General features: G+C 57.3%; 1 protein-coding gene across 1 annotated transcript in view; it reads right to left on the reverse strand.

Annotated features, from left to right (window-relative positions):
- SDK2 (sidekick cell adhesion molecule 2) overlaps positions 1-25837 on the reverse strand; it is a 208752-nt gene that overhangs the window by 41014 nt on the left and 141901 nt on the right. The window contains exons 13-25 of the mRNA XM_054709217.1: positions 25227-25329; positions 23051-23227; positions 22577-22713; positions 21890-22037; positions 17293-17433; positions 15943-16124; positions 15026-15141; positions 4752-4947; positions 4480-4578; positions 3626-3817; positions 3002-3123; positions 1116-1225; positions 865-1015 (exon numbers count right to left, since the gene is read on the reverse strand). Of these exons, the coding sequence (XP_054565192.1) occupies positions 865-1015; positions 1116-1225; positions 3002-3123; positions 3626-3817; positions 4480-4578; positions 4752-4947; positions 15026-15141; positions 15943-16124; positions 17293-17433; positions 21890-22037; positions 22577-22713; positions 23051-23227; positions 25227-25329 (1874 nt within the window). The remainder of the gene's footprint in view (positions 1-864; positions 1016-1115; positions 1226-3001; positions 3124-3625; positions 3818-4479; positions 4579-4751; positions 4948-15025; positions 15142-15942; positions 16125-17292; positions 17434-21889; positions 22038-22576; positions 22714-23050; positions 23228-25226; positions 25330-25837) is intronic.

The following is a 25837-nucleotide window of genomic DNA, read 5'->3' on the forward strand; positions in this document are numbered from 1 at the left end:
CAGCCCTCACCCCCCATTCCGCGTTCCCATGGGCTCCCCACAGCCTAAGCCACTTTCTCCCATTCCTCGGCCTCATTCCCATCTTCCCTCCTGCCAGGCCCGCTCCTGGACACCCAGTGGAACAGACCAGAGACCACTGTATAGCCATCGGGGGCGGCCGTGCGCGCATGTCCCTTCCCTGCTGGGACGGGAGCTCAAACAGAACAACAGCTCCAGCTTTTGTCCCCTTGGAAGGTCCTGAGGGCTCTGAGTTTTGGGGCCCAGACTCCCCTCCAAGGCTGTGGACAGGGCTCAAAGCCTGAGTTTGAATAAAGCATCCAGAACAGCTCCTGGCGGGAGAGAATGCCCTCAGCAAGTCAGCACGATTTCCCCCTGCAGGGTCACCTGGGGTAGTGACAACCCTGATCTGTGGGGACAGTCTGAGAGGTGACCCCCCCCCCCCCACCTCAGAAGCAGCCCTTACCTCACATCTGAATCCCGGACCCACCCCTGGGAGCTGTGTGGCTGTGGGTGAACTCCTAACCTCTCTGAGCCTCTGTTTTTTTTTAACTGTAAATTGGACTGATAATGTGTCCTTTGCAGGATTTCTGGGAGGATTAAGTGGAATTAAAAATGCAAAATGCTTGGCACAGGGCAATGCTCGATACACAGCGTTTCCCAGCTCCCTCCCCTCACGCGGCACTTGTTCCTGTGGCTAAGATCGCTGACCAGGCACCCTTCCAGGCTGGAGGTGGGAGAGAGAAAAGGGGGCTCTACGTACTCTGGGGGACACCCCCTTTGCTGTGGCCCGTTGGAGGCCAGGGCACCTTTGCAGGTGACAAGGATGGAGGAGACGTCCAGCCCACTGCTCTCGGGGAGCCTCACCGTCCAGCGGAGCCACAGGCTGGTCTCACTGGCCGTGCGCAGGGTCACGTTGGCCGGGGCCATGTCGGGGGGCGCCTGGAGGGTCTGGATCTTTCTGGAAGGCTGGCTGGGAGGGCTGGTGCCCACGATGTTCACCTGGCGCATGCGGAAGCTGGGGTGGGGGGTGGGGATGAGCAGGATGGTGAGGGCAGGCCCCCAGGGCCGAAGCCGTCCCGGTCTGGGCAGCCCCCGCCCCCTGCCGGCCCCGTTACCTGTAGTGGGTGAAGGGGTTGAGGTCGGGCACCTCCATGGAGCGGGCGTCGGGCTCGTTGGCGAGCTGGTGAAGCAGCAGCCACTCCTCTCCCTCCCCGACCACGCCCACCTGGCGAGGGAGACACCCTTAGACCTGCCCACCTGCGGGCCCAAGGTAGGCGCTCTGAGCCCCAGCGTCTAAGAGGTACCAGCCCTGCCCGGGGAAGGTCCTGATTCAAACCCCAGGGCTCACCTAGAGGGCACCAGATGGGGCCGCCATCTGTCCAGGCTCTTAAGCGTGACTTCATGTGTGACCCTCAGCCCGCCTGCATCTGAGTCTCGTGTTATGAACCCACTCCTGTGCCCCGCCCTCGACCTAGCAGATCACTGAGGCTGGTATCCAGGAATCTGCATTCAACAAGCCCCCTAGGTGATTCCCAGAACATCCTGGCAAGCTTCTAAAACCCCAGCTAGTCCGACTGGGCATGGCTCAGTGGTTGAGCATCGACTTATGAACCAGGAGATCATGGTTCAATTCCTGGTCAGGGCACATGCCTGGGTTGTGGGCTCAATTCCCAGTGTGGGGTGCGCAGGAGGCAGCTGATCAATGATTCTCATCATTGATGTTCCTCTCTCTCCCTTCCTCTCTGAAATCAATAAAAATATGTATATTAAAAAGAGGAAAAAATCTATCTATCTATCTATCTATATATATAAAAGGCTAATACGCAAAATGTCCCCTCAGGAGTTTGACCTGGAGACCAGGAGTTTGATTGCTTTCTATGATGTGCGCTGGCCACCAGGGGGCAGCGTGAAATGAAGGAAGGCCCCAGCTGGCAGCTGGAAGGCCCCGATTGGCCCTGATCACTGGCCAGGCCTAGGGACCCTACCCGTGCACAAATTTAGTGCACCGGGCCTCTAGTAATGAAATAAAACCCCAGCTAAATCAGAACCAGAATTCCTGGGGGTGTGACCAGACGCTGGAACCCCTGAATGCTCCCCGCTCCCCTGCAGGTTTGAAGGGCTGCAGGCCGCTCATCAATAAGTCAGCCAACAACAAGTGTTGGTGAGGATGTGGGGAAAGGGACCCTCGTGCACTGTTGGTGGGAATGCAGACTGGTGCAGCCACCGTGGAAGTCAGTATGGCAATGCCTCAAAAAATTACACATGGAACGACCACACGACCCAGCCATCCCAGTTCTGGGCCTTCATCTGGAGAAATCCAAAACACGCACTCGAAGAGAAAGGTGCACTCCTGTGCCGCTGCAGCATTATTAGCAACAGCCGAGACATGACGGCCACCTGAGTGTCCCTCACAGATGGGTGCGTACAGACGTGGTGCATGTATACAATGGGATATACTCAGCCAATAAAATGAAATCTTGCTACCTGCAAGAATATGGATAGACCCAGAGGGTGTTATACTAAATGAAATGCATCGTTTAGTATAACATGAAAGACAAATACTACATGATCTCACTTACATGTAGAACCTAAGAACAAAACAAACAAATAAACAAAACAAAACAGAAAGGGACCTGCAGAGAGACAGAGAACAAGCTGATGGCTGCCAAAGGGGTGGGGGAGGGGGATGGGAATTTAATAATAATAATAGTAATAATAATAATAATAATAAAATAAATAAAGAGCTGCAGGTGGCAGCTGGTTACTTTTCTAGGCCAGCCAGTCAGGCCCAGGCCTGAGGGGTCTGGCGTGCATTTGTGTGCTCAGGTGGACAGGTGGAGGTGAGGCAGATTTGGGACCGTTCTTGGTGTGTTGCCATCGAATGGCTGCATGTGAAAGTTCACACAGACATGAGGACATAGGCTTTTGCGCCCAGGAGCGTGGGCACGCCCGAGGCGGAGAGCGGGCTTCTGGGCGCCAGGGCTCCCCGCACAGGCCTCACCTGGGCCTCCACCAGCCAGCGGGAGATGGAGGTTTTCCCGTCGTAGCCGGGCTTGAACTGCAAGGTCACGGAGCGGGGGCCGATGTTGGAAATGCCCAGGTTGGTGGGGGGGCCTGGGAGTTCTGAAAAAGGGAGAGAGGAATGAAGTGATTTGGGGGATTTGGGGCGAGAGGGACGTCATTCCACGTGGGACAGGCCTCTCTGGGCACAGAGGGCACCTGCGTGCACTTTTCCCAGGAACCTCTGAGGAGGAAGGGGCGTGGCGTGGCCTCATCCTGACAACACAGTCCTTGTCCCTGCGTCCCTGGCTCACACACCGGGTCCTGAGACAGGCTTAGGGGCTGACGGGTCCCCCCCCCCCCGGGGAGGCTCCCGGGCCAGGGAACGAGCTAGGCACGAAGGGCTCCCTCTCCCGGGGTCCCCATGTGAGCAAGAGGCTCACGGGGGAGCTGGGAGCCACGGGAGGAGCCTGGACTCATGAGAGGACCTGCTGTGGGAGGACTGGGGACAGGGACCCAGGCGGGGAGCTCTGGGGGAGACAGACCACATTCCTGAAGGACAAGGGACCTCCTGAGTGGGTGCCGATCAGGAGCAAGAGGCAGGAGTCCCCCCCTGGGCACCTACCTGGGGGCACCCCGGAGGAGATGGTGGAGGCAGACACCTGGCCCTGGCCCTTGGCGGTCATGGCGGCCACCTCGATGGTATAGGTGGTGAGCGCGGTGAGGCCCGTCACGCGGTATTCCAGGGTCACGTTGGGTAGGTAGTGTGTCACGCGGGTGTTGGTGCGGTTAAACTCCTCCCAGGAGATCCGGTACCCTGGGGGCCCCGGGCCGCGTGAGCTTGGCCATGGCCGTGAGCTGGCCTGGACCCGCTGCCCTGCCCCTCAGGCCTCCACTTGTCCACAGTGAGCTCCGCCCCGGAAGCCCTGGGACCCAGGCAGGCGGTCCCAGGGCCCTACGTGCTCCTTGGTGGTGGGGAGGGAAGAAGGGGCACCCCCATGGGCAGGGGCGGGGATGAGCATGTTCTCGTGGTGGCCATGTGAGGGCTCGGGCTGGACATGGGGATGCATCCCAGAGTGGAGGGGCCATGAGCCTTTTTTTTTTTTTTTTTAAATTCGAGAGGCCCTTTATTGAAGCTGCGGACACGGGAACAGGGAAGGGCTGGGGAAATGAGCTTAGGCTGGTGGGCTTTGCTCACTCAGAAGTCAGAGAACAGGGGGCCTTGGGGACAGGTCAGGGGGTTTGCCCGGGACGAGCTGCCACTGCCCATTGCTGCCCTGGTTGCAAGCCTCATGGGGTCCCTTAGAATCTAGGAGGTGCGTGCCTGTGGGGGTGCTCCTGGGAGGGAGGGCCAGCTCCTCCTCGGAGGATGTTCTGAGCAGGGTGGCTGCTGGGAGCTGGGGATGGCACCCGGTGGGAGGCAGAGGACAGGCTAGGGGACCTTCCCCGCTCCCAGGCCCGTGACAGCGCGGCGCCTACCTGTGAGGATGCCGTTCTTCTCCCCCGGCTCTTGCCAGCTGACCTTCAGCGAGGTGTCCAGGATGTCACTGAAGCTCAGGTGCCCCACAGGCCCAGGCACTGTACCCCAAGAGGACCCCCCACCCCACCCAATGCCAGTTAGAGCCAGAGAGAGACCACCGTCTGCAAGACAGCCCGGGGCGCCCAGGATGGGAGAGGAGACCAGGCCGCCCTGTGCCTGGCCCCTGGGTGGGCGGGCAGGGCAGAGGCTGCAGGGGCGGGGGGGTGCCTACCGTCCTCGAGGGTGCGCACCAGCTGCGGGCTGCTGCGGGGCCCGTCGCCGGGCGTGGTGAAGCACAGCACGGACGTGAAGTATTCCGTGAACTTCTTCAGGCCCGACACGAAGCCCACGTGGATGCTGTCTTGAAAGTTGGGTCGGGCAGTCACCATGGTAACCTCCTCTTCCTGCTCCGGCTCCCAGGCGATCAGCTGGAGAGAGGCCGGCAAGGAAGGCAGGGCAGTCAGAAGGTTCCAGAAGAGCAGGCTGGGCTGATGGACAGAGAGTGTCCAGGAGCCCGGATCCCTGCGGTCGCTCCTCCCAGGGAAGGGGTGGCCGTGCCGATACCCACAGGCCACCGGAGCCCGTGTCCCGGGAGCGCGCTTCCGTGGGCCGCTCCGCTCACCGGGTGAGGTGAGAGTCACGATGGCTTTGCAGATCCCACAGCGACCCCACCAGAGAGGGGGCTGCTATTTCACCAAGAGGAGCTACCTGGTCTGTAGGTCCGGTGCACACCGAAGATGGAGGGCCCCCTTGGCAAAAATCATTAAGAATTTCAAGGTGATGGCATTGAACCAGGCCCGGGGTCCTTCTGAGGGTGGAGCCCTGAGCCACCCAGGAAGCTGGCCCTGCTTTTTACAGACGAGGAAACTGAGGCTCAGAGAGGCTCGGCGACTGACTCTGTATCACACAGCAAGTAGAGAGATGAGGTCTCTCATTCCAACACCTGGCCTCCTCCCCTTTCTCCCTCGGGGCTGGGCGGCTGCTCCCTGGGGGGTCCTCCTGAATTTAGAGCCGGAACGTTGGTTCGAGGTTAACTCTTATTCTTTAAACTTGTTCCAAGTTGGGATTTCAATCTTAACCCTTCCCCAGAGATGGGCACCAGCCGGAAAACCCCGTGGAAATTCAACACCTCTTTTTGTCTCGTCTCCCCTCCACCAGCACCGCCCATGGCTGCGTAAGCTTCCTGCCTCCCCTTCCTCCTCTTCTTGCCTCTTTCTAAAAAGATTAAAAAAAAAAAATCCTCATCCGAGGATATATTTACTGGTTTGAGAGAAAGAGAGAGAAACATCGATGTGAGAGAAACATGGATTGGTTGCCTCCCGTATACGCCCTGACCGGGGATTGAACCGTAACCTTTTGGTGTGCGGGAGGGTGCTCCAAGCAACTGAGCCACCCAGTCTGGACACTTCCTGCCTCTTTTCTTAAAAAAAAAAAAAATTTTTTTTTTATTGATTTCAGAGAAAAAGGGAGAGAGAAACATCAATGATGAGAGAGAATCATCGATGGGCTGCCTCCTGCACACCCCCTCCTGGGGATGGAGCCTGCAACCTGGGCATGTCCCCTGACCGGGAATCGAACTGTGGCCTCCTGGTTCACAGGACCTCCTGGTTCCTAGGTCCACACTCAACCTCTGAGCCACACCACCGGGGCCGTTCCTGCCTCTTGATCCCTCACCTCACACTCCCGTTTTCCGGGTCCTTCATCGGTCTCCAGCCATGACAGCTGGTCTCAGAGATTCCCTCATTTATTTGAAGTTGATTAAACAGCAATTAATGGTGAAAAGCAGCACTCGATGAGTTTTAATAAGTGCGGGTATTTATAGGTCTAAAACAATACCCAGCCGATGCCTCCTGATTAACGCCCGCCCATCGCACGCTTAATCTTCTCCTTTCACGGACACGTGTTTACTCGGGATGTTTGGAAATCTAATCGCTATTGTGAAAAGATAGCCTATAGCGAGCTAATTAGACACTAATTAGACCCTAAAAATACTAATCAGAAATCCTAAGTGGCATTTAATAAGTATGTTAAATATCCTCTTTATTTCAGTTATCTTGTTTCATAGCAATTAAATCGCCGAACTTCTTCGGAGTAGATTAAGAAACAAGTTTAATGTTTTAATTTAATTAATGTAAATTTGAATTAATTACGCCATCAGAATGAATTGTGTGGCCTGTTCCCCAGCGGGTGCAGAATCTGGGTAAATATCATTGTATCGGGTGTAGGCCTGTTACACTTACTACCATTAAAAAAACAAAACAAAGGACAGCCCTGGCCGGTTTGGCTCAGCAGAAAGAGCATCGGCCTGGGGACTGAAGGGTCCCGGGTTCGACTCAGGTCAAGGGCACGTACCTTGGTTGCAGGCTGGATCCCAGGCCCTGGGCGGGGCGTGTGCGAAGGCAGCCAATCAATGGGTCTCTCTCACATCAATGTTTCTCTCTCTGTCTGTCTCTCCCTCTCCCTTCCACTCTCTCTAAACATCAATGGGAAAATATCCTCACGTGAGGATTAACAAAATAATAAAAAACAAAGACAACAACAAAGACACAAGGACAAGGGGTGTCTTCACAGGCCCTTAAAACAGTACCCCAGGGACTGTCTCGGAAGGAGCCGGAAGGAGGGCGGAGGGTCCCGGCAGCGTGGTTTGAGGTCACGGCAATGACCCCAGGCCCGAAGCCCATGATGATGGCAAGACTGCGGTTGTGCCAAAGCATTTACGCTGGGACTCGAGCCACGTGTCCTACTCCAGCTGCAGCCGAAGACCAGGAGGCTCAGCGTGGAGAGGCCTCCGGGTCCTTTAGGGCCAGGAAAACACTGCAATTGCCCCTCGCACCTTCTCTTGGGCTCCGGGCAGGGGGGAGGGGACCGCGGGCCCAGCACCCACAACGGGCTGCAGCCTGCTGGGCAGTCCTGTGGGCCTGGCCCTGGGCTAAGCCCATCACTGACCATCAGCACAGTGAGGCCTCGATGGGAACCACCGTCCCGTGCTGTGACCTAAAGGGAAACCGAGGCTCAGGACGGTCGGGGAACCTGCACGGGGACCCACCGGGATCTGGGCTCCGATGTGTGGACCCGAGACTGTGGGTGAAGACCGCTGAGGTGCACACAGCGGCCGGCTGAGTGTTAGGGGCCCCCGGGCTGCCTCTGTGCCGCCCTGCTAACTGGGGCTCACTGCTGATGCACTCCAGTAGGCCTGGGTCTTGGATTCTAAGCAGACCTGGCTGCCCCGAGCAAGGCTGGGGCGAGTGTGTGCTGGGGGAGGAACACCACACCTAGATTCTGGGACAGGCTAGTCCCCCTGAGGGAGCAGGGGTCCAGGGAGGTAACCCTCTAACCCAGTGATGGCGAACCTATGACACGCGTGTCAGCACTGACACGCGTAGCCATTTCTGATGACACGCGGCCGCGTGCTGAGGATGAAACATTTGCTGCTCCTGAGGATGAAACATTTGCGACTAGAGTCTTGGAGTTAGTTTTTTCCTCAAAGGGACACACTACCCGAGTTATGCTCAGTTTTTTGGCGAAGTTTGACACACCAAGCTCAAAAGGTTGCCCATCACTGCTCTAACCGAAGGGTGCTGCTGAGGTGGTGGTGGTGGTGGTGGTGGTGGTGGTGGTGGTGTGTGTGTGTGTGTGTGTGTGTGTGTGTGGAGGGCAGCATGTGCAGCCAAAGCAGAGAGAAAGCAGGAGAGAGCCCAGTTCTGCCACTTACTGTGTGACCCTGGGAGAGTCACTCAACCTCTCTGGGCCTCAGGCTACGATTGGGGACAGTAATAGCTAGCTGGTGGAAGCAGTGCATGATGGGGTTGAGAGTTAGGATGGTAAGGATGGCCTGAAGGCTTCTGGAGTGAAAAAAAAAAGAAAAAGTCAGGGACATTCTCTCTTTCCCTTCGTCTTTCCCTCTCTCCGTCTGACTCTGCATCTGATGGATTCCCATAAAACACTCCGGGGCGTGAGAAATGAACAACAGTTCCCTGGCGTGGGGAGAGTTCCGGGGTGGTGGCCTAGGACCAGGCAGACGAGGGGCTGGAGTGGGATGCGGGGTGGCTGCTACAGGGTTATCTCGTTACAGCTGTTGGTGTTTGAATCATGTACATTTATTTCTTTGTTTAAAAAATTAGTGTAAAAATTAAACACTATAATGGGGAATTTGGCAATACTAGCAAAATGACATACATATTTATCCTTTGACCAAGCTATCTTATTTCTTAGGAGCCACTCCTAGGTGAGATGTGAAAATATGAAATGATGTTTGCACAAAGCTACTCACTGCAAGAAGGTTTGTTAAGTCAAAGACCGGAAACCCCAGAAATGTCTGCAGTGGGGAGCAGGTGGACTAGACTATGGGCTCCTGTATAATAAGGAATTAATATGCTAATTAGACTGAACAGCAGAATGACCGTCCGGACAACCTTCTGGACGAAGCCGGGGCTACGAGGGCCGAGCCCCTTGCACGAATTTCACGCATCGGGCCTCTAGTATTTACTTAAAGGGGCAGGACGCAGTTGTATAGGAAGAAACAAGGAATAGTTCCATCTACTACTCCTACGGGGTGGTCTCAGGACGTAACGCAAACAAAAAAGCAAGATGGAGAAAGTGTGTGGAGGTCGCTGTCATTTCTCCAGAAGGGAGAGGACAGACCTTTACCCATGTATGTATGTACTTGCTTATGTTAAAAAAAACACAACACCCACAAAACGTAAGAAGAAACCAAAACAAACAAAAAGAAATCAAACCTCCGGGGGAGGGAGAGGCCCGGAACTAAGGCTGATTTCCCCTGAACTTACGACTTTGCTCTGTAGATTTAACTTCGGAGCCTTGTAAATAGGCTACATCATTACAAAATGAAATGGAATCAAAAGAAATCAATCCCTAAAAATCGAAAACCACAATGAAAGCAATGAGCCTAACCGTGCGTGTACTGAGTGGCAGCCACGTCGCACGGTGAGAGACTGAGCCACGAGACTCAGCAGCGCGGCGGCGGGAAGCCCACCCCCCGGGACACACTCTGAACGCGAAAAGCACCGCGTGTGACAGGAACCGTGTTCAGTAATGAAAGTGTCGCGATGCCTATTCCGACCCGGTCGTGGGCGTTTGGGGGACGGTTCTGTGGGGACTGGAGAAAAGAGATACAGACAGAGACCCATGGGAGTAGGAAGACGTCCTGGAATTGGACTGGAAGCATCAGTCTGTGTTTTATCTTAAAATCAACGACAACACACACAACAGTATTTCCTCCCTGTCCATGCACAGGGCCTACAAACGGCCCCCAATGCTGGAGCAAGGGCACCCCGATGCCCAGACTGTGGGATCGAACTCTCATTTCCGCTAAGGGAACAAGACTCCCGGAAGACACGGCTGACCCCGGGCACGGCGTACGGAATGTAGATAGCATGGGACGTCCTGTCATATGGACAGCTAGGAAGCTATCGAAGACGAGCGGGAGCCATGTCAAAAGGATTCATGAGTGCCCTACCTGGTGTGGCTCAGTGGATAGAGCACCAGCCTGCGGACTGAAGGGTCCTGGGTTCGATTCCGGTCAAGGGCACATGTCGGGTTGCGAGCTCGATCCCCAGTAGGGGGGCGTGCAGGAGGCAGGCGATCAATAATTCTCTCTCATCATTGATGTTTCTATCTCCCTCTTCTTCTCCCTTCCTCTCTGATGTCAAACAACAAAATATCTATATAAAACACTAATATGTAAATAGACTGAACAGTGGAACAACCGAACAGCTGGTCGCTATGATGAGCACTGACCACCAGGGGGTGCACACGGAACCTGGCAGGCATGGGCAGTAGGCGGCAGAGCATGGAACACGGCAGGCGTCGGCTGCAGCGGGATGGTGGAGTAGGTGAGTGGGGGTGCCAGACCAAGACGGGGCGCTGGGCGCTGTCATCGGGGTGAGCCTCTGGTGGTTACTGAAAATTCTTTCCTCCCACGCGCCGCGGTCCCACCCAGCACTCACACCTCCTGCCGGTGCCGACCCCACTCGCACCTGCTGCTGGCGCCGGCCCCAATCGCTCCACGCTGTCAGCAAGTGGGTGCAGCGGTGGCGGTGGGAGCAGGGCTGCCGGCAGACAGCGGACAGGGGGCCGTGGTGGGAGGGGCTGGGCGGGGGCCTGGAGGATGGGCCAAGACCTCCCCCTGTGCCCACTGCAGCCTCGCAGCCCACAGTTCCTTTCAAGGTGCATGAATTCGTGCACTGGGCCCCTTGTATATTAATTAAAAAAAAAAAGAAAAGAAAAAGGATTCATGAGTCAACCTGAAAAGGCCAATGATGGGTCCATTTGACATCACTAAGAATTATTATGGCACCTGGCTGGCGTGGCTCAACGGTTGAGAATTGACCTATGAACCAGGAGGTCACGGGTTCGATTCCTGGTCAGGGCACATGCCCGGGTTTCCAGGCTTGATCCCCAGTGTGGGGTGTGCAGGAGGCAGCCAATCAATGATTCTCTCATCATTGATCTCTCTCTCTCTGAAATCAATAAAAACTATATTTTTAAAAAAGCATTATAATGGCAGTGGATTGAGACATATCAGAGGTGTGTTTAAGAATCCTTAAGTACATAATACTACTACCCAAATGAAAGCAAAACAAAAAGATGCCTCCCTTACCCCAATCCAAAGTCACCTGTCACCTTAGCAGTTGCTAAGGAACCAGTTCATTATTCTGAAAATCGCTCAGTAATGGGAGAGAACGGAGTGTTTACCATGCTTTTCCTGGATGAACGTTGCCTTTCATCCAGGATAAACAACAAGTGGGTAAAGAGAAAATTCTTAAAAAAAAAAAAAAAAGATTTCAGCTAATCAATCAAGGCAAAACCATAACATTGGACTGTCCCAATTTTGCAAGTCCTATTGAAATGACAGACCACGCGAGGCCAGCCAGTGGGCGCCACATCGCCGTCAGAGCAGCTGCACGTCCTGCCTTCTAATGAAAACACACGCCGCCATCCAGGGAGCAATCCTGGGGAAATAAAACCCTCAGACCCGAATCTGATCGAGCCTCTCATTCCAAGTCCAATTTACGCAAAGGCAGTTTTCAGAGGCCTTTGTCAAATGACCCCCCCAGGGCCACAATCAGCAAGATCCAGACTGTGGGAAATTCTGCGGTACAAATGACGGAGATTCTTAACTCAATAAATTGCTAGGAAAAAAAATAAAAGAGCAAGAAAAGAGAGAGGGGATCTGTGGATCAACGGAGACCTAACCCCTCGCCCCCCAACAGTAACAACAAAGAAACGCCAAACCAAACCAAAGCAAATGCAATTGTGTGGATCTCATCTGGATGCCAAAGCAAATAGACCAACTAGTAAGAGAAACAGTATAGCGACGAGGGAAATTTAAATCCCAGCGGGCATCTGATCGTATTAAAGGGACTGTTGATCGTTTTAGGCCCGAGACTGATAATGGCTTAAACAGAGACTTTTATACTGTTTCTTGACGGAAATATTTTTGGGTGACATGAGACTCCAGGGGCGTGGCTGAGGGTTCGAGGGCAGACGGAACGCGTTTGGCTGTGAGTTGGTAACTTCTGACACCGGGGATGTGCGTCTGGCTCGCTACAAGCCTCTCTCTCCTTTTGTAGGTGTTTGAAACGCTTCACAATAAAAAGGGGGAAAAGCCCATTTCCACTGGGGTCGCAGGGACCAGCACTGCTTTTCTCTCTCTGCGATACTGAAGGCCACAGAAGCAAGAAACAGAATCCCCGCTTGGATCCATTTGCACTTAGGAAAAAAAAATCACTATCCTTATTGTTTTATAATGAACGCAAAGGACACATTTACTTTTCTACCTAAGAAAAGGTGCAGGCTCTGGAGCTTGAATCTGAGCTTTGCAGGTCCTCGGACTTGGAACAACTTACTGGCCGCTCATGCCTCAGTTTCCTCTTCTGTAAAATGGGGTGATGCCGATAATGCTGCTTGGGGCTCTCGCGCAGCTTGCGTGAGAGAGGAATGAGAGCGTAGCTCTAGCGTCCCACTCGGCACGTAGAAAGTGCCCTGTACGCGTGAGCTCCTCTTACGTTCCTGCTGGCTCCTGTGTTCCAATATCTGGGCAACCCATCCCGACGCGTACTGAGCAGCTCCCGGGTGCTGGGCACGGGCGGGGCTCGGTGGGCTCTGCAGCCTCCTTCAGTTCTGGGCTCTCATGTCCTGGCCACTTGGCTGGCCTTCTCGGCGCCCCGGGAGCCATTTGCTTTAGAAGTTTGCAGGCCAGCCCTCCCGTATGGGGAAGGAAACTTAGAATCGGCAGCACAAAGCTACTTGTTTGCTGCTCAGCTCCTCAGCAGGAGTCGGGCCTTCCCCTTCTCTCCCCTGCCTCCCCCCAGAGTCCCAATTAGCAGGCTTTCCAGCCAGTCAGGGCTGCCAGCCCTCGGCCCCAGCACCTGCCCCCCAACAGCCCAGGCTGCAGTGCCCTCCTGGGGAGAGTGAGAGGGCTGTGGTTGGGCGTGGTCAGCTCTGGCCCACCCCACTTTGTCTGCTTAGAATGAAGACCCAGGCCCTGGGTTGGGAGTCAGCACCGACTGGAGGAGAGGAATGAGAGCAGCCCAGAGACAGCCGAGGGGACCTCACACTCAGCTGGCAGACGGTCCTCTCACGACTCCACCTGTCCTTCCGCCCAGCCACGCCCGACGGCAGTGGGAACGGCCAAGGCTGCTCGTCCTAGAAGCGATCTCGGTTGTCGCACGCGTGCAGACCCGGCACAGAGGGCGTGCGGGAACCTTCCGGAGGGAGGTGTCTGCCATGGGCTCAGAGCCAGAGCCTGCAGTCTCTCCCGGCCCTGGTCCCGGTCCCGGTCACAGCTGGCTCCCGACACTGCCCCTCAGACACCCTGCCTCCCTCCCACATCTGGAGGGGCCGACCGCCTCCTCCCACCTGCCCAAGCCACTGGGGCCAGGCTGCAAATGGGGCACAGGGCGCGCTCCGGGCTCCTCGGGGAGAGAGGAGAGGCCAGGCGTGGGATCCAGGGTCTGGGTTCTAGGAGGGGACGGTGGAGAAGCCCTGGCTTTTAGGGCAGTTACAGTTATAGCAGATTTACTGCCACGGCCATCACCGGGACTACCACCGTTACTGCCACACTTACTGTAACCACCGTTACGGACACTCCTACTGTTACCACGGTTACTGCCACGCTTACTGTAACCACGGTTACTGACACTCCTACTGTTACCACGGTTACTGCCACGCTTACTGCTACCCCCGTTACAGCCTCGCTCACTGCTGCTGTTACTATGGGTTATGGGCTGAACGGTGTCTCCCTAAATGTAGACACTGAAGTCCCAAGGCCCAGGCCCTCCGAAGGTGACTGTATCTGGGGCAGCCTTTAAAGGGGCAATGAGGTTAAAATGAGTCTTGAGGGCGGGCCCTCCTCCCATCTGCCTGGTGTCCTCGTAAGACGAGGGCATCTGGACACGGACACACGCAGAGGGAAGACCACGCGGGGACACAGGGAGAAGACGGCCGTCTGCGAGCCACGGACAGAGGCCGCAGGAGAAGCCCGCCCTGCAGACACCTGGATTCCGGGCTTCCCGCCTGCAGGACGGCGAGAAAAGGAAGTTCTAAGCCCCGCGGACCGGGGGCACGTGGTTACGGCCGCCCGAGCAAACGGATGCATTCCTGCCGCTACGGTTCCCACAACGTTCTCAGAGCACGTGCCACGTGTTTGTCGTCGTGCTCCACACGTTACAAACCCTGTCTCGTCTGGCCCTCGCACAGCCCCAAGGCCGTGGTCGGCAAACTCATTAGTCCACAGAGCCCAGTATCAACAGGACAACGATTGAGATTTCTTGTGAGAGCCAAATTTTTTAAACTTAAACTTCTTCTAACGCCACTTCTTCAAAATAGACTCGCCCAGGCCGTGGTATTTTGTGGAAGAGCCACACTCAAGGGGCCAAAGAGCCGCCTGTGGCTCGTGAGCCGCGGTCTGCTGACCACGTCCCCAAGGAACAGGCACCGTGACCTTCGCGGCTGGCAAATGCGGGGGCAGAGGTTACTGTGGTTCCCAGCAGCCGGCACAGTGCATGGGGTTGGGCTCAACAAAGACGGATCGAGGGAAGCTCAGCGAGATGGCAGGACCTGTTCAGGGAGCCAGCGACAGGCAGCGCTGGGACGGCAACCCAAGTCCCCGAGCGTCCTAGTCCCGAGCCCTTCCCGGGGCGCAGGGCCAAGTGCAGCCTAGGACACAGGACCCAGCAGGATGCCCGTGAGAAGCGGGTCCTGGACTTCAACGCCCCGTATTCCTCAGTCAGAAACAAACCCGGTTTTGTTCACCAGCCAGTGCCCCTGCCCTGGGTCACAGCCTGGGTGGTGGCCGCCCTCCCACGGCCCGTACCTGGCTTTGGAGAGAGTCCCCGTGCCCTGTTCCTTGACCACGTGTCCTCTGCGTGGTCTGAACCAATGGTTCTGAACACAGACGGGGGATCCCTCTTGCCCGCCCCCTCGCCTGGGCCTCCCGCGCACATCTCCCGGCGTCCTCCCTGGACGAGGGCAGGCCTCACGCACCTTGTAGCCCTGGTTGATGCCGTTGATGAACTGGGGGCTGGGGGCGTTCCAGGTGAAGCGGATGGTCGTGGAGTTGGTGGCTTCTGCGTGCACGTTGCCCGGAGGGACGGTGGGGACTGGAGGAGAGCGGAGCGGGGGGGCGGGGGGGGGGGGGGGGGGGAGGGGCACAGTTCAGTAGAGAGAACACAGGGAAGGGGTCTGTGGGCTCTGCTTGCTCCCCCGCGCCCCCCCCCCCCCCCGTGTAGACCAAAATGCCTTCTTTCTCTTGGTTAGTTTGCAGTAATAAAGCTTGTCTGGCCCAAAGAGAGAGAGGAACATTGGCAGCTGGTGTGGCTCAGTGTCAACCTATGAACCAGGAGGCCATGGTTCAATTCCTGGCCAGGGCACATGCCTGGGTTGCAGGCTCGATCCCCAGTTGGAGGCGTGCAGGAGGCAGCCGATTGATAATTTCCTCTCATCATGGATGTTTCTCTCTCTCCCTCCCCCTCTCCCTTCCTCTCTGAAATCAATAAAAATATATAAAAAAATAAAGCTTTTCTGACCTCTCCCTCCCCCTTCCTCTCTGAAATCAATAAAAAAATAAAATATATACATATATACATATATATATATATATAAAATAAAGCTTTTCTGACCTCTCCCTCTCCCTTCCTCTCTGAAATAAATAAAAATATATATAAAAAAATAAAGCGTGTCTGACCCACTCATGGGGTCCTGACAAAGGGAAGTGCTGGATATGAAAATGCCCGGGGTGGTTTTAGGTCCAACGCTAAAACATAAGCTGGCTCATGATCCAGTTAATGTGAGCCTCCGCAGAAGGCCCCTGGACCCCGGTAACCTCCGCCTGCATCCCGCTCGCCCCCCACCGCTCCCTCTCCTCCGCAGGCCCCGCCCCACGGGGCCGCTGGCACGCCCACCTCCCTGCAGCGTCCACTCGGTGACTTTGCCGCTGTAGACGCCCAGCCCGGCGCTGTTGTAGGCCGCCACCTCGATCTCGTAGTTGGTCCAGATGATGAGGTCCTCCAGCAGCAGGTTGTTGACGTCAGCATCCGTGATGTTCTTGAACTGGTACCCCACGGGCAGCCCGGCCAGGCAGTACCTGAGGGGGGGGAGGCGGGATGCAGTGGGTCGGCGGTGGCTCGCGTGCCTCATCCAGTGGCTACCTGACTGGCTAACACAAGTCTTGGGGACCGTTCTTGTTTTTAAAAAAATATATTTTTATTTTATTTTATTTTTAAAAATATATTGTTATTGATTTCAGAGAGGAAGAGACAAAGAGAGAGAGATAGAAACATCAATGATGAGAGAGTATCGTTGATCGGCTGCCCACACTGGGGAGGGAGCCCGCAACCTGGGCCTGTGTCCTGACCGGGACTTGAACCGTGACTTCCTGGTTCATCGGTTGACCCTGAACCACTGAGCCACACCACCCGCCTGGGCGCATTTTCTTTTTTTAAATATATTTTATTGATTTTTTACAGAGAGGAAGGGAGAGGGATAGATAGTTAGAAACATCGATGAGAGAGAAACATCCATCAGCTGCCTCCTGCACACCTCCTACTGGGGATGTGCCCGCAACCAAGGTACATGCCCTTGACCGGAATCGAACCCGGGAGCCCTCAGTCCACAGGCCGACGCTCTACCCACTGAGCCACACCACCCGGGCTGGGCGCCTTTTCTTTCTCCCTCTGGGACAGTGGCTCTCTCTTTGGCTGGTCACGGCCGGCCGTAGGTAGAGGGAAACAAATAAACCCGAGGCTACCTACGCCGGCATTTCTACCTGCCACCAGAACAAAGAACACCGGGGAACCAGGAAGTGACACCTATACAGGCAAATTCCGGCGGCTGGGAGCTCAGAGAACCACGATGCACTTACCTTAGACTCTAGCCTTGGGAAACTAGGGGCCCCGGATGATTTGGGGGTGTTATTCTACCCAGAGCAGTGGTCCTCAAAGCCTTCGTGTGCATGGAGAACACCTGGAGGCCTCGCTGAAACAGACTGCTGGGATTCCCCCCCCCCCCGCCCCCCCAAAGCTTCCCATTCAGGTCGGGGTGGGGCCTGAGAGTGGTTTCCAAGGATCTCACTGCTGGGAGGGAGTTCTTCTAGACGTCTAACCGCCGTCCTTCCTACCACAGGGTGGGCTCTTCTTGTTGCCGGATCCTTGCTAGTTGGCGAAGGGCCCGTGTGAATTTGCTCTGTTCTCCAGCCCACTCCTGATGCTCCCCACCCACGGGCCCTCCCCCCCGTCCCTCCGGCGGACGCCCACCTGATGATGTAGCCCTTGAGGAGGCCGTTCTGGTGGTTCTCCGGGGGCGGCTGCCACTGGATCATGATGGACTGGTTCGTCCGGCCGCTGGCGATGACATTCTGCGGCGGGGCGGTGGGGGGCTCCTCGGGGAGCGAGACCCTGGGGAGGGAAACACGGGAGAGGGTGGGTGCTCCCCACTCGTCCTTCCGAGGGCAAACACAGGAGTTTCCTGGGACCGGGGGAGGCTGAACCCTGCCCTGCTCTGCTCCCGGGTGAGGCACCATTGCTGTGTGCTCTTGGGCAAGTCCCTCAACCTCTCTGAGCTTGTTTCTTCATCTGTGAAAGGAACAGAATAAAGCTCCACTTGCCGGTCTGTAAGACTGGCGGGGGCTCACACGACACAATGTACGTACAAGTCTTTTGGAAACACGGGAAAACACGGGAAAGCGCGGGATGTATGTTTTCTGTGCAGCCCGGGGAGGTGGGCCTCAGTTTCCCGTGTCAGAGCAGCAGCTGTGAAGCTGATGATGTCCGTCATGGGATGCATGCATTTTAGGAGCAGGAGTGCTCCATCCTCCCCTTGCAGCTGCCAGCTGGTGGTGCATTTTACTCATTTAAAAAAAATATTTTCATTGATGTCAGAGAGGAAGGGAGAGGGGAGAGAGAGATAGAAACATCAATGATGAGAGACAATCATTGGTCGGCTGCCTCCTGCACGTCCCCCACTGGGGATGGAGCCCGCACACGGGCATGTGCCCTGACCAGGAATTGAACCGTGACCTCCTGGTTCACAGGTCGATGCTCAGCCACTGAGCCACGCCGGCCAGGCTGGCGGTGCACTGTCCCGGGGCCTCCTTTACCCACGGGCTGAGCCCAGGCTGGGGCGGGGCAGGCGGGTGGGGTGACCTGGTGTGTGGGTGGCAGCCTGCGCATCGCCCGCCTCCTGAAGCCGAGCGCCTGCGTTTCTCTCGGGCATCGCCAGGGGACAGGGCGCGCCCCCTCGGCGTGTTTCTCACACGACTGACACGCATCCTTTTAAAAACACAAGTCAGTGGTTTTCGATGGATGCCTTTCCTTTTGGAAAACAGCTTATGAGTTTGCGTTCGGACGGACGGGTCGCTCTCCACGTGGGCTGCGCTGCCGCGTCTCTGCAGAGCTGCAGGGAGGGGAGCTCACCTCCTCCCGGCGACCCCGGGCCGCTCGCACGAGGAGGACATGTTAGGAAGATGCATCAGTGGGAGCTGAGGGACCGGGGACGTGGCGGGGAGGGTTTGCCCTGCACTTCGAGGCCTTTCCTTTTTCTGTTTTGACTCGAATAGGCAGCATTTTATTCTGTCTGTGAAGGCTGACTGTTTACCTCCAGGTCGGAAGGGGAAGTGGAGTCCTGCTCTATTAACGTGGACCCCTGTCTGATGCTTGGCCTGTAGACGTTGCTTTGTTCTTTATTGCACTCACTGGGGTGACACTGGCTAATGAACCACAGAGGTGTCAGGTGTGCCGTTCTATCATACCTCACCTGTGCACTGGATTGTGTTCACCACCCCCAGTCAAGTCTCCTTCCGCCACCACTTACGGCCCCTTTACCTTCTACCTCCCCAGTAGCAGAGCCCGACGCCAGGAAGCACGGTGCCTCTGGCTGAGTTCTTTCTCGGGATTGCTGCGGCTACCGGGGATCTTCTGTGGCTCCATGCCCATTTTAGGGTTGTCTTTCCCTACTTCTGTGAACAAAGGCCACTGGGATTTTGCTAGGCGTGGCACTGACTTTATAGAAGGCTTTGGTGATGTGGGCATCTTTAACAATATTAATTCTTCTCCATGGGGCGGGGGAGGGGGGCAGTATCATCTCTTTGACAAGCAGCGTTGGGAAGACTGGATAACCACATGCAGAAGCGTGGAAGCGGACCCCTTCCCCACACCACTCCCCAAAGTGAACTCGAAATGGACGAAAGACGTCAATACAGCCCCCGACACTGTAAAAATCCCGGAGGAAGACACGGGGGAGCCCCTGGACCTGGCCTTGGCGGGGACTGCCTGGATGTGACAGCAAAGGCACAGGCAACAGCAGCAACGACAAACGTGTGGGACTCCATCTCACCAAAAAGCTCTGCTCGGCAACGGGAACCCCCAAGACGAGAGGCCACCTAAGGAATGAGAGAAAACACCCGCGCATCCTCTGATTCGGGGTTAAGATCCGAATAGATAAAGAACTCACACAGCTCCGTGGCAAAGAAAAAAAAGACAGCAACACCCAAGAACCGTGGTCGGCAAACCGCGGCTCGCGAGCCACAGGCGGCTCTTTGGCCCCTTGAGTGCGGCTCTTCCACAAAATACCACGGCCTGGGCGAGTCTATGTTGAAGAAGTGGCGTTAGAAGAAGTTTAAGTTTAAAAAATGTGGCTCTCAAAAGAAATTCCAATCGTTGTCCTGTTGATGTTTGGCTCTGTTGACTAAGGAGTTTGCCGACCACCGCCCAAGAACAACCAACCGTTAAAACATGGGAAGAGCCGAAGCCGGTTTGGCTCAGTGGATAGAGCGTTGGCCTGCGGACTCAAGGGTCCCGGGTTCGATTCCGGTCAAGGGCATGTACCTTGGTTGCGGGCACATCCCCAGTAGGGGGTGTGCAAGAGGCAGCTGATCGATGTTTCTCTCTCATCGATGTTTCTAACTCTCTATCCCTCTCTCTTCCTCTCTGTAAAAAATCAATTAAAAAAACAAAAACAAAACAAAACATGGGCAGAGAACCTGAACAGACACCTATCGAAAGAAGACATACAAACGGCCAACAGGTACACGAAAAGGACCAACTACCAGGGAAACGCAAATCAAAACCCCCACGAGACGTCACGTCACCGGCGTCAGAGTGACGATCATCAGCGAGACAGGAAGGAGCACGCGTGGGTGAGGGCGTGGCGGGAAGGGAGCGCTCGGGCCCTGCCTCGGAAAACCGGCGTGGAGCTTCCTCAGAACGTTCGCAGCAGAACTGGCAGGGGACCCAGCCCGCGCGCTTCTGGGGACGTGTCCAGCCACAGGAAGTGCCAACAGGACGCTGAAGAGACGGCTGCACGCCCCGTGCCCGTCAAAGCACGAGTCACAACTGCCAAGGTACGGAGGCAGCCTAAGCGTCCGTCCAAGGATGAACGGATAAAGATGTGGCTCACGTGCACGCGCAAACACACACACACACACACACACACACACACACACACACACATGCACACACGCACGCACAGAGGAATATCACTCAGCCACGCGCAAGGAGGAAGTCCTGCCATCTGAGACAACGTGGCTGGATCCCGAGGGCACTGTGCTAAGTGAGAGGAGTCAGACAGAGAAAGACCGTTTATGATTATCACGCAGATGTGGACTCTAAAGAAGCCGAACTCAGAGAAACAGAGTAGAATGGTGGCTGAGCAAGGGCCGGGGAGTGGGGGGCACGGGGAGATATCGGTCGAAGGGCACGACTCTCCTTGTGAGATTAGCAGGCTCGGCGGATCTCATGGACAGCCGGGTGACTAGAGCTGCGGATCCTCTATGTTATGCGTGAACGTTGCTCAGAGAGAGACCACAAAAAGGGGAATGTGGCCCTGGCCGGTTTGGCTCCGTGGACAGAGCGTCGGACGGCAGACCAGAGGGTCCCGGGTTTGATTCGGGTCGGGGGCACGTGCCTTGGTTGCAGGCTCCTCCCCAGCCCGGGCCCCGGTCGGGGGCTCATGCAGGAGGCAACCGATCGATGTGCTTCTCTCACATCGATGTTTCTCTCTGTCTTTCCTCTCTCTTCCACTCTCCCTAAAACTCAATGGGAAAATATCCTCGGGGGAGGATTAACAAAAAAACAAACAGGTCATGTGTAACGAGATGGAGGTGTCAGCCAACCAGTGTGGTATCGGGGACATCACCTTGCAGGATATGAGTGCAGCAAATCAACAGGTTGCACACCTTAAGCGCACGCAATGCTGCGTGTCAACCAGACCTCCGTAAAGCTGGAAAAATGAAAGCAAACTTAAGAAAACAAAGAGCAGAGCCCCGGCGTGGGCCCGGGCGGGCTGCGTCGCTGCCATGCACGCCCCTCCTCACCGGCGCGGCCGCTGCCGCAGGGCGAGGGGCTGGCCTTGGCCTCCTACACGGGCGGGTCCTACTGTGATGCTTTAAAGCGGACGGCCCGCTGTTCTTACTCTGTTCCCATCATTTTTGAGAATGCTTTGTGGGGAGCCTAGCAGGGCTGGCGTCCTGCCAGGCGCCGGCTGTGGGGATGGCAGCAGGTCTCCGTCCCTCCGGAAGTGCACGCCTGGCGAACAGGGCGGCGGCCCGCGGGCGTGCGGGGCAGGAGGGGGCAGGTCCCTGAACCTGCAGAGCTCGCAGTCAGAGGGGGGACGGAGCATGGTGGACGCCTGGCCCGCGCCGGGCGCTGCTCACAGCGCTTCACGCGTGTGGTTTCGCGTCGGCATTACCATCGCCCTGGGAGGCAGGGGTGCGTACGGCGACCCCATCCCACAGATGCGGAGACCGAGGCTGGAGGGCCCAGGGAGAAGCAGCCAGGACCTGCCGGCAGCCTGGCCGCGGTGGTTTGGGCAGCCCCTCGGCCCCTCCCCGAGCCCGGCCCTGAGACCCGCTCTCACCTCTCCGTGTCCTTGCTGAACTGTCCTTTCCCCACGTCGTTGACGGCGCAGAGGCGGAACTGGTAGGAGCGTGCGGGGACCAAGCCCTTGACCACCACCGAGGTGGCCTCGGGGTCCACACTGGCCAGGAGCACGGCCCACGGGGCGTCTGCAGGGACAGAGGGCGGAGGCAGAGGTGGGCATCTTGGGGGGGCCATGCCTCTTACCCCCGTTCCCAGCAGGGCCCAGCCTCTTTTGGGCTAGCCGAGGAGCGCCACCCCCTGGGTCCAGTAGAGGCCGGTCCCGTCCCTTTTTTGGTCCCTTGGCTGGGTGGCGGGAGGTGGGAGGGAGGGAGCTGGAGGCCGCTGGGGAGGAAGCAGCGCTCCCGGGGACTGAGATGCATCCGTCTTTTCCATCTTTTCCCCCCTCAGATCGATGCTCTCTGGGCGCACTTATTTAAAGCGCCGTTTAAATTATGCATGCCAACTCGGGAGCTCACAGTGAGGAGGAGAAAATGCTCACCTCCCGGGCCTTGTGAGTATCTTGTTCAATTGTCACAATGGCCCCAGGGAGCCGATTTGGTCATGTGACAGCCGAGGCGGCTGAGTCTTCAGAGGGAAGGGTTTGCCCTGAGGCAGAGGCCCGGGAAGTGGGCGCTGGGACCCCATGGCTGGGCCCCGCCCGCCCTGGCCGCGGCGCGAGCCTTACTGTTCTCCGACATCTCCAGGACGTAGCGGATCAGGGGGCTGTTGCCGTCGAAGGGCTTGGCCCAGGTCAGGTTGATGGCCCGCCTCTCCGAGGCGCTCAGCGTGGCCACGGGGTGCTCGGGCGCGTGAGGCAGCTGCCTGGAGGAGAGAGACGTGGCGGGGCCCCCGGTGAGGTCTACAGTCAGGTGGCACGCGGGCAGCTGGGACTCGGATAGAACTCCCCTGATACCTCGTGCTCAGTCACAAGACGTGGCCTTGGAGCCATCGACCGGCAGAGTCTCCTCTTGGGCCTGGAGCCCACCTGCCCAAAGCCACACCCAGACTCCCCTGCTCCTGCAGGGGCCCAGCCTGGAAGGATGCTTGGGCGTGTCCTGAGGGAAGGCGTGTGGTCCCAGGTCCCCTGGGGGCCTGCCCAAATGAGGCTTCTCGGTGCTGCTCACACCTCTTGGCTCGGGGCCGGGCGGGCGGCCCTTACCTGACCCGCAGGTGGGCGCTGCGCGAGTCGTTGCCTCCGGCGGAGAGCACCCGGCAGGTGTACGTGCCGATGTCCCCCGACCACGTCTGGGTGATGTGCAGGGAGCCGTTCCTGTCCAGGCGGACACGGGGGTTGTTCTCCACGCCCAGGGCGGCCCCGTCCTTCTCCCACACGTACCTAAGACCAAGAAGAACCGATAGGTGAAGAGACGTAGAGAAGGGCCGGCCGGCGTGGCTCAGTGGTTGAGCGTTGACCTATAAACCAGGAGGTCACGGTTCAATTCCCGGCCAGGGCATACGTATGCTCTGGTTGTGGGCTCGATCCCCAGTAAGGGGCGTGCAGGAGGCAGCCGATCAAGGATTCTCTCTCATCATTGATGTTTCTCTCTCTCTCCCCCTCTCCCTTCCTCTCTGAAATCAAATATATTTGATTTAATATAAAAAATAAAAAAATATTAAAAAAAATAGAGAGGTGGGGAAGTGGGGGTGCTCTTGGGAGTGAGCTCAGCCCGGGCTGGTCTGCAGGAGAGAAGGTGGGGAGGGGACCCCAGGCCGCACCCGCCTCTGGGGCTGGTCTCCGGGAAGGGTGCGGCGGAAGCCAGAGCCGCCTGCCGTCCATCTTCCCTGCGGGAGGGTGCGCGTCCGTCCAGGAGAGTCAGCACATTAAGTCATGATCGGTCACTCACACCCTCGGTTCAGGCCCAGGGCCACGCCTGGCTGCTTTTTGCCGGAAGTCACTGCCCAGCGGCCGGCACAGGCATTCTCCCCACGAGGTGACGAGATCACCGCCGGGCAAAGAATGGGAGTCTCTGCCCGGGCTACACGTGGCAATTCGTTGTGTGAGAATCCCGAGACCCTGCATCACTGTGACAACGTGACTTCCGTGTCCAGAAAACCACGTTCGCTTCGGCCGGTCGGCACCGCGGGGGGCGTGAGAAAGGACCCGCGTGCCCGTGTCTGACCGTTCGCTTCAGATGCATCTCCTCGGGAACTGTTCTGGAGGACATACAACCGTCGTTGCCATGAACACGCGTGGGCAGCCAGCTCCTGGAAGGCGCGCCGTGTCGGGGGTTCGGGATCACCCGTGGACCATGTTCCAGCCACATCTGTGTGATCTCAAGGCTCCTTCTGGCACGTGCGCTGGCACCACACGGTGACGGCCCCAAAGGGTCCATGTGGGGACTGAAAGGAGCTGTTTCTCAGACTGGGGCCCGAGATGGATCCTCTGAGAGTAGGTGTTGGTCTCAAAGTCTAGTAGCCCTCAGGCCAACCTTGGCTTCCAGGGTCCCCACAGTGGGGCCGGACAGACTGTCATATGCCCAGTGGCCACCAGATGGCGCCCCGAGGATGCAGTTGCCTCTGGAGAGTGGGAGCTGTTACTCCAGGAGGCATCGGTGCTGGGCCCTCCAGGCTGTGTTGCCACACAACACAGAAGCCACAGGGAGGGAATAGCTACCTCCAAGGAAGCAGTTAGAAATGTTTACTTAGCATCCCAAAGGGTCAGTTTTCTCCTGGTTTTAGTTCCCAAAGCCTTGCCTAGGGTTGGTTCCCAGGGGTCTTCACCCCAAGCTTGGTGGGGGCGGGGGGGGGGTTCCCAGATTTTCAGCCTTTCTCGGCTGCTTCTGTCCCGAGCTGCCCCTCCTGGGCCTCTCCAGAGGGTTCCACAGTGGGTGCTGGTTGCCTCTGGGTCACGTAGCTCGTGGCCCAGGTGAAGGGTAGGGGTGACTCAGTTTGGGCACCTGCCCCTCCCGTGTGTGTCTCTGAGAGCCATCCCAGGCCCTCTCCTGGCCCGGCCCTTTCCCTCCTCCCACACCTGCTCACCCAGACCCTCTGCTGTCCACTTAGCGGGCGGAGGGTCTGGGGGAGCCAGCAGCCCAATGCCCCTTTCTCCCCGCTTCTTCTCTCTTCCTGCCTCCATTTCTCCACACCCCTTCCTCTCTCCCTCTCCCTCTGACATGGCCCAATTCCGTTCAAGCTCGCTCCTCTCCCCAGGCATTTATGCAGCGCCCCCTATACCCCAGCCGTGCACCAGGTCTATAAATGCCCCCCTGCCCCAAGGATGCTCTGTGGCCCCACGGGCAATACCCACCTCCTTGGTGCAGACACTTGCCCAGCTACCAGCCACCCTCAAAGCTGCCCTCCCCCTGGCCTCCCTGGGGCCACAGCAGAGGGAGTACCTGATGGTGACCCGGGGGTCATGGGCCACGCCACACACCATGGAGGCCTGGGTCCCCTTGATGACACTCTGGTCCTGGGGCGGCCTGGTGATGCGGGTCCGGGCTGAAAGACAGCAGGGAGTCGGCGGTGAGGAGAGGGGTGGGCGCCTGAGGAACAGGCGGGAGGCAGGGGTCGGGAGGGTGTGGGTAGGCGAACCAGACGGTGTGGCTGGGCTCTGCGGGGGGGGATGAAGGCAGACCGACAGGTGAACAGGAAGATCACAGCGCATGTCCCCGCCCGTTCATAAGGGCACCGCGCCTCCGTGAGACCGGGAATCCCGGGAACCACGTGCCTAGCGGGGGCTCACTGAACGGTGCTCCCACACACCCGTGCGCGGGATGAAAATCCAGAAATCTGGGGATGGTCAGGGTCCTACTCCCGGCACACGAGTGGTCCAGGCAAGGTACACGTGGGATCACCTGCTTCCTGCCCTCACGTGCTGCTCTGGGCCACCGCCCCGCAGCCCACCCAGGAGGCCCACAGGTGTGTCTGTCTCGGGTGCAGACCCCCCGTGTGGGGGTGCAGGCAGAGAGTTGGAAAGGACTCGGGAAGTTCCCGTAGAGCAGGGGTC

This window comes from Eptesicus fuscus, chromosome 20, assembly GCF_027574615.1.
Source record: "Eptesicus fuscus isolate TK198812 chromosome 20, DD_ASM_mEF_20220401, whole genome shotgun sequence".
NCBI classification, from domain to species: domain Eukaryota; kingdom Metazoa; phylum Chordata; class Mammalia; order Chiroptera; family Vespertilionidae; genus Eptesicus; species Eptesicus fuscus.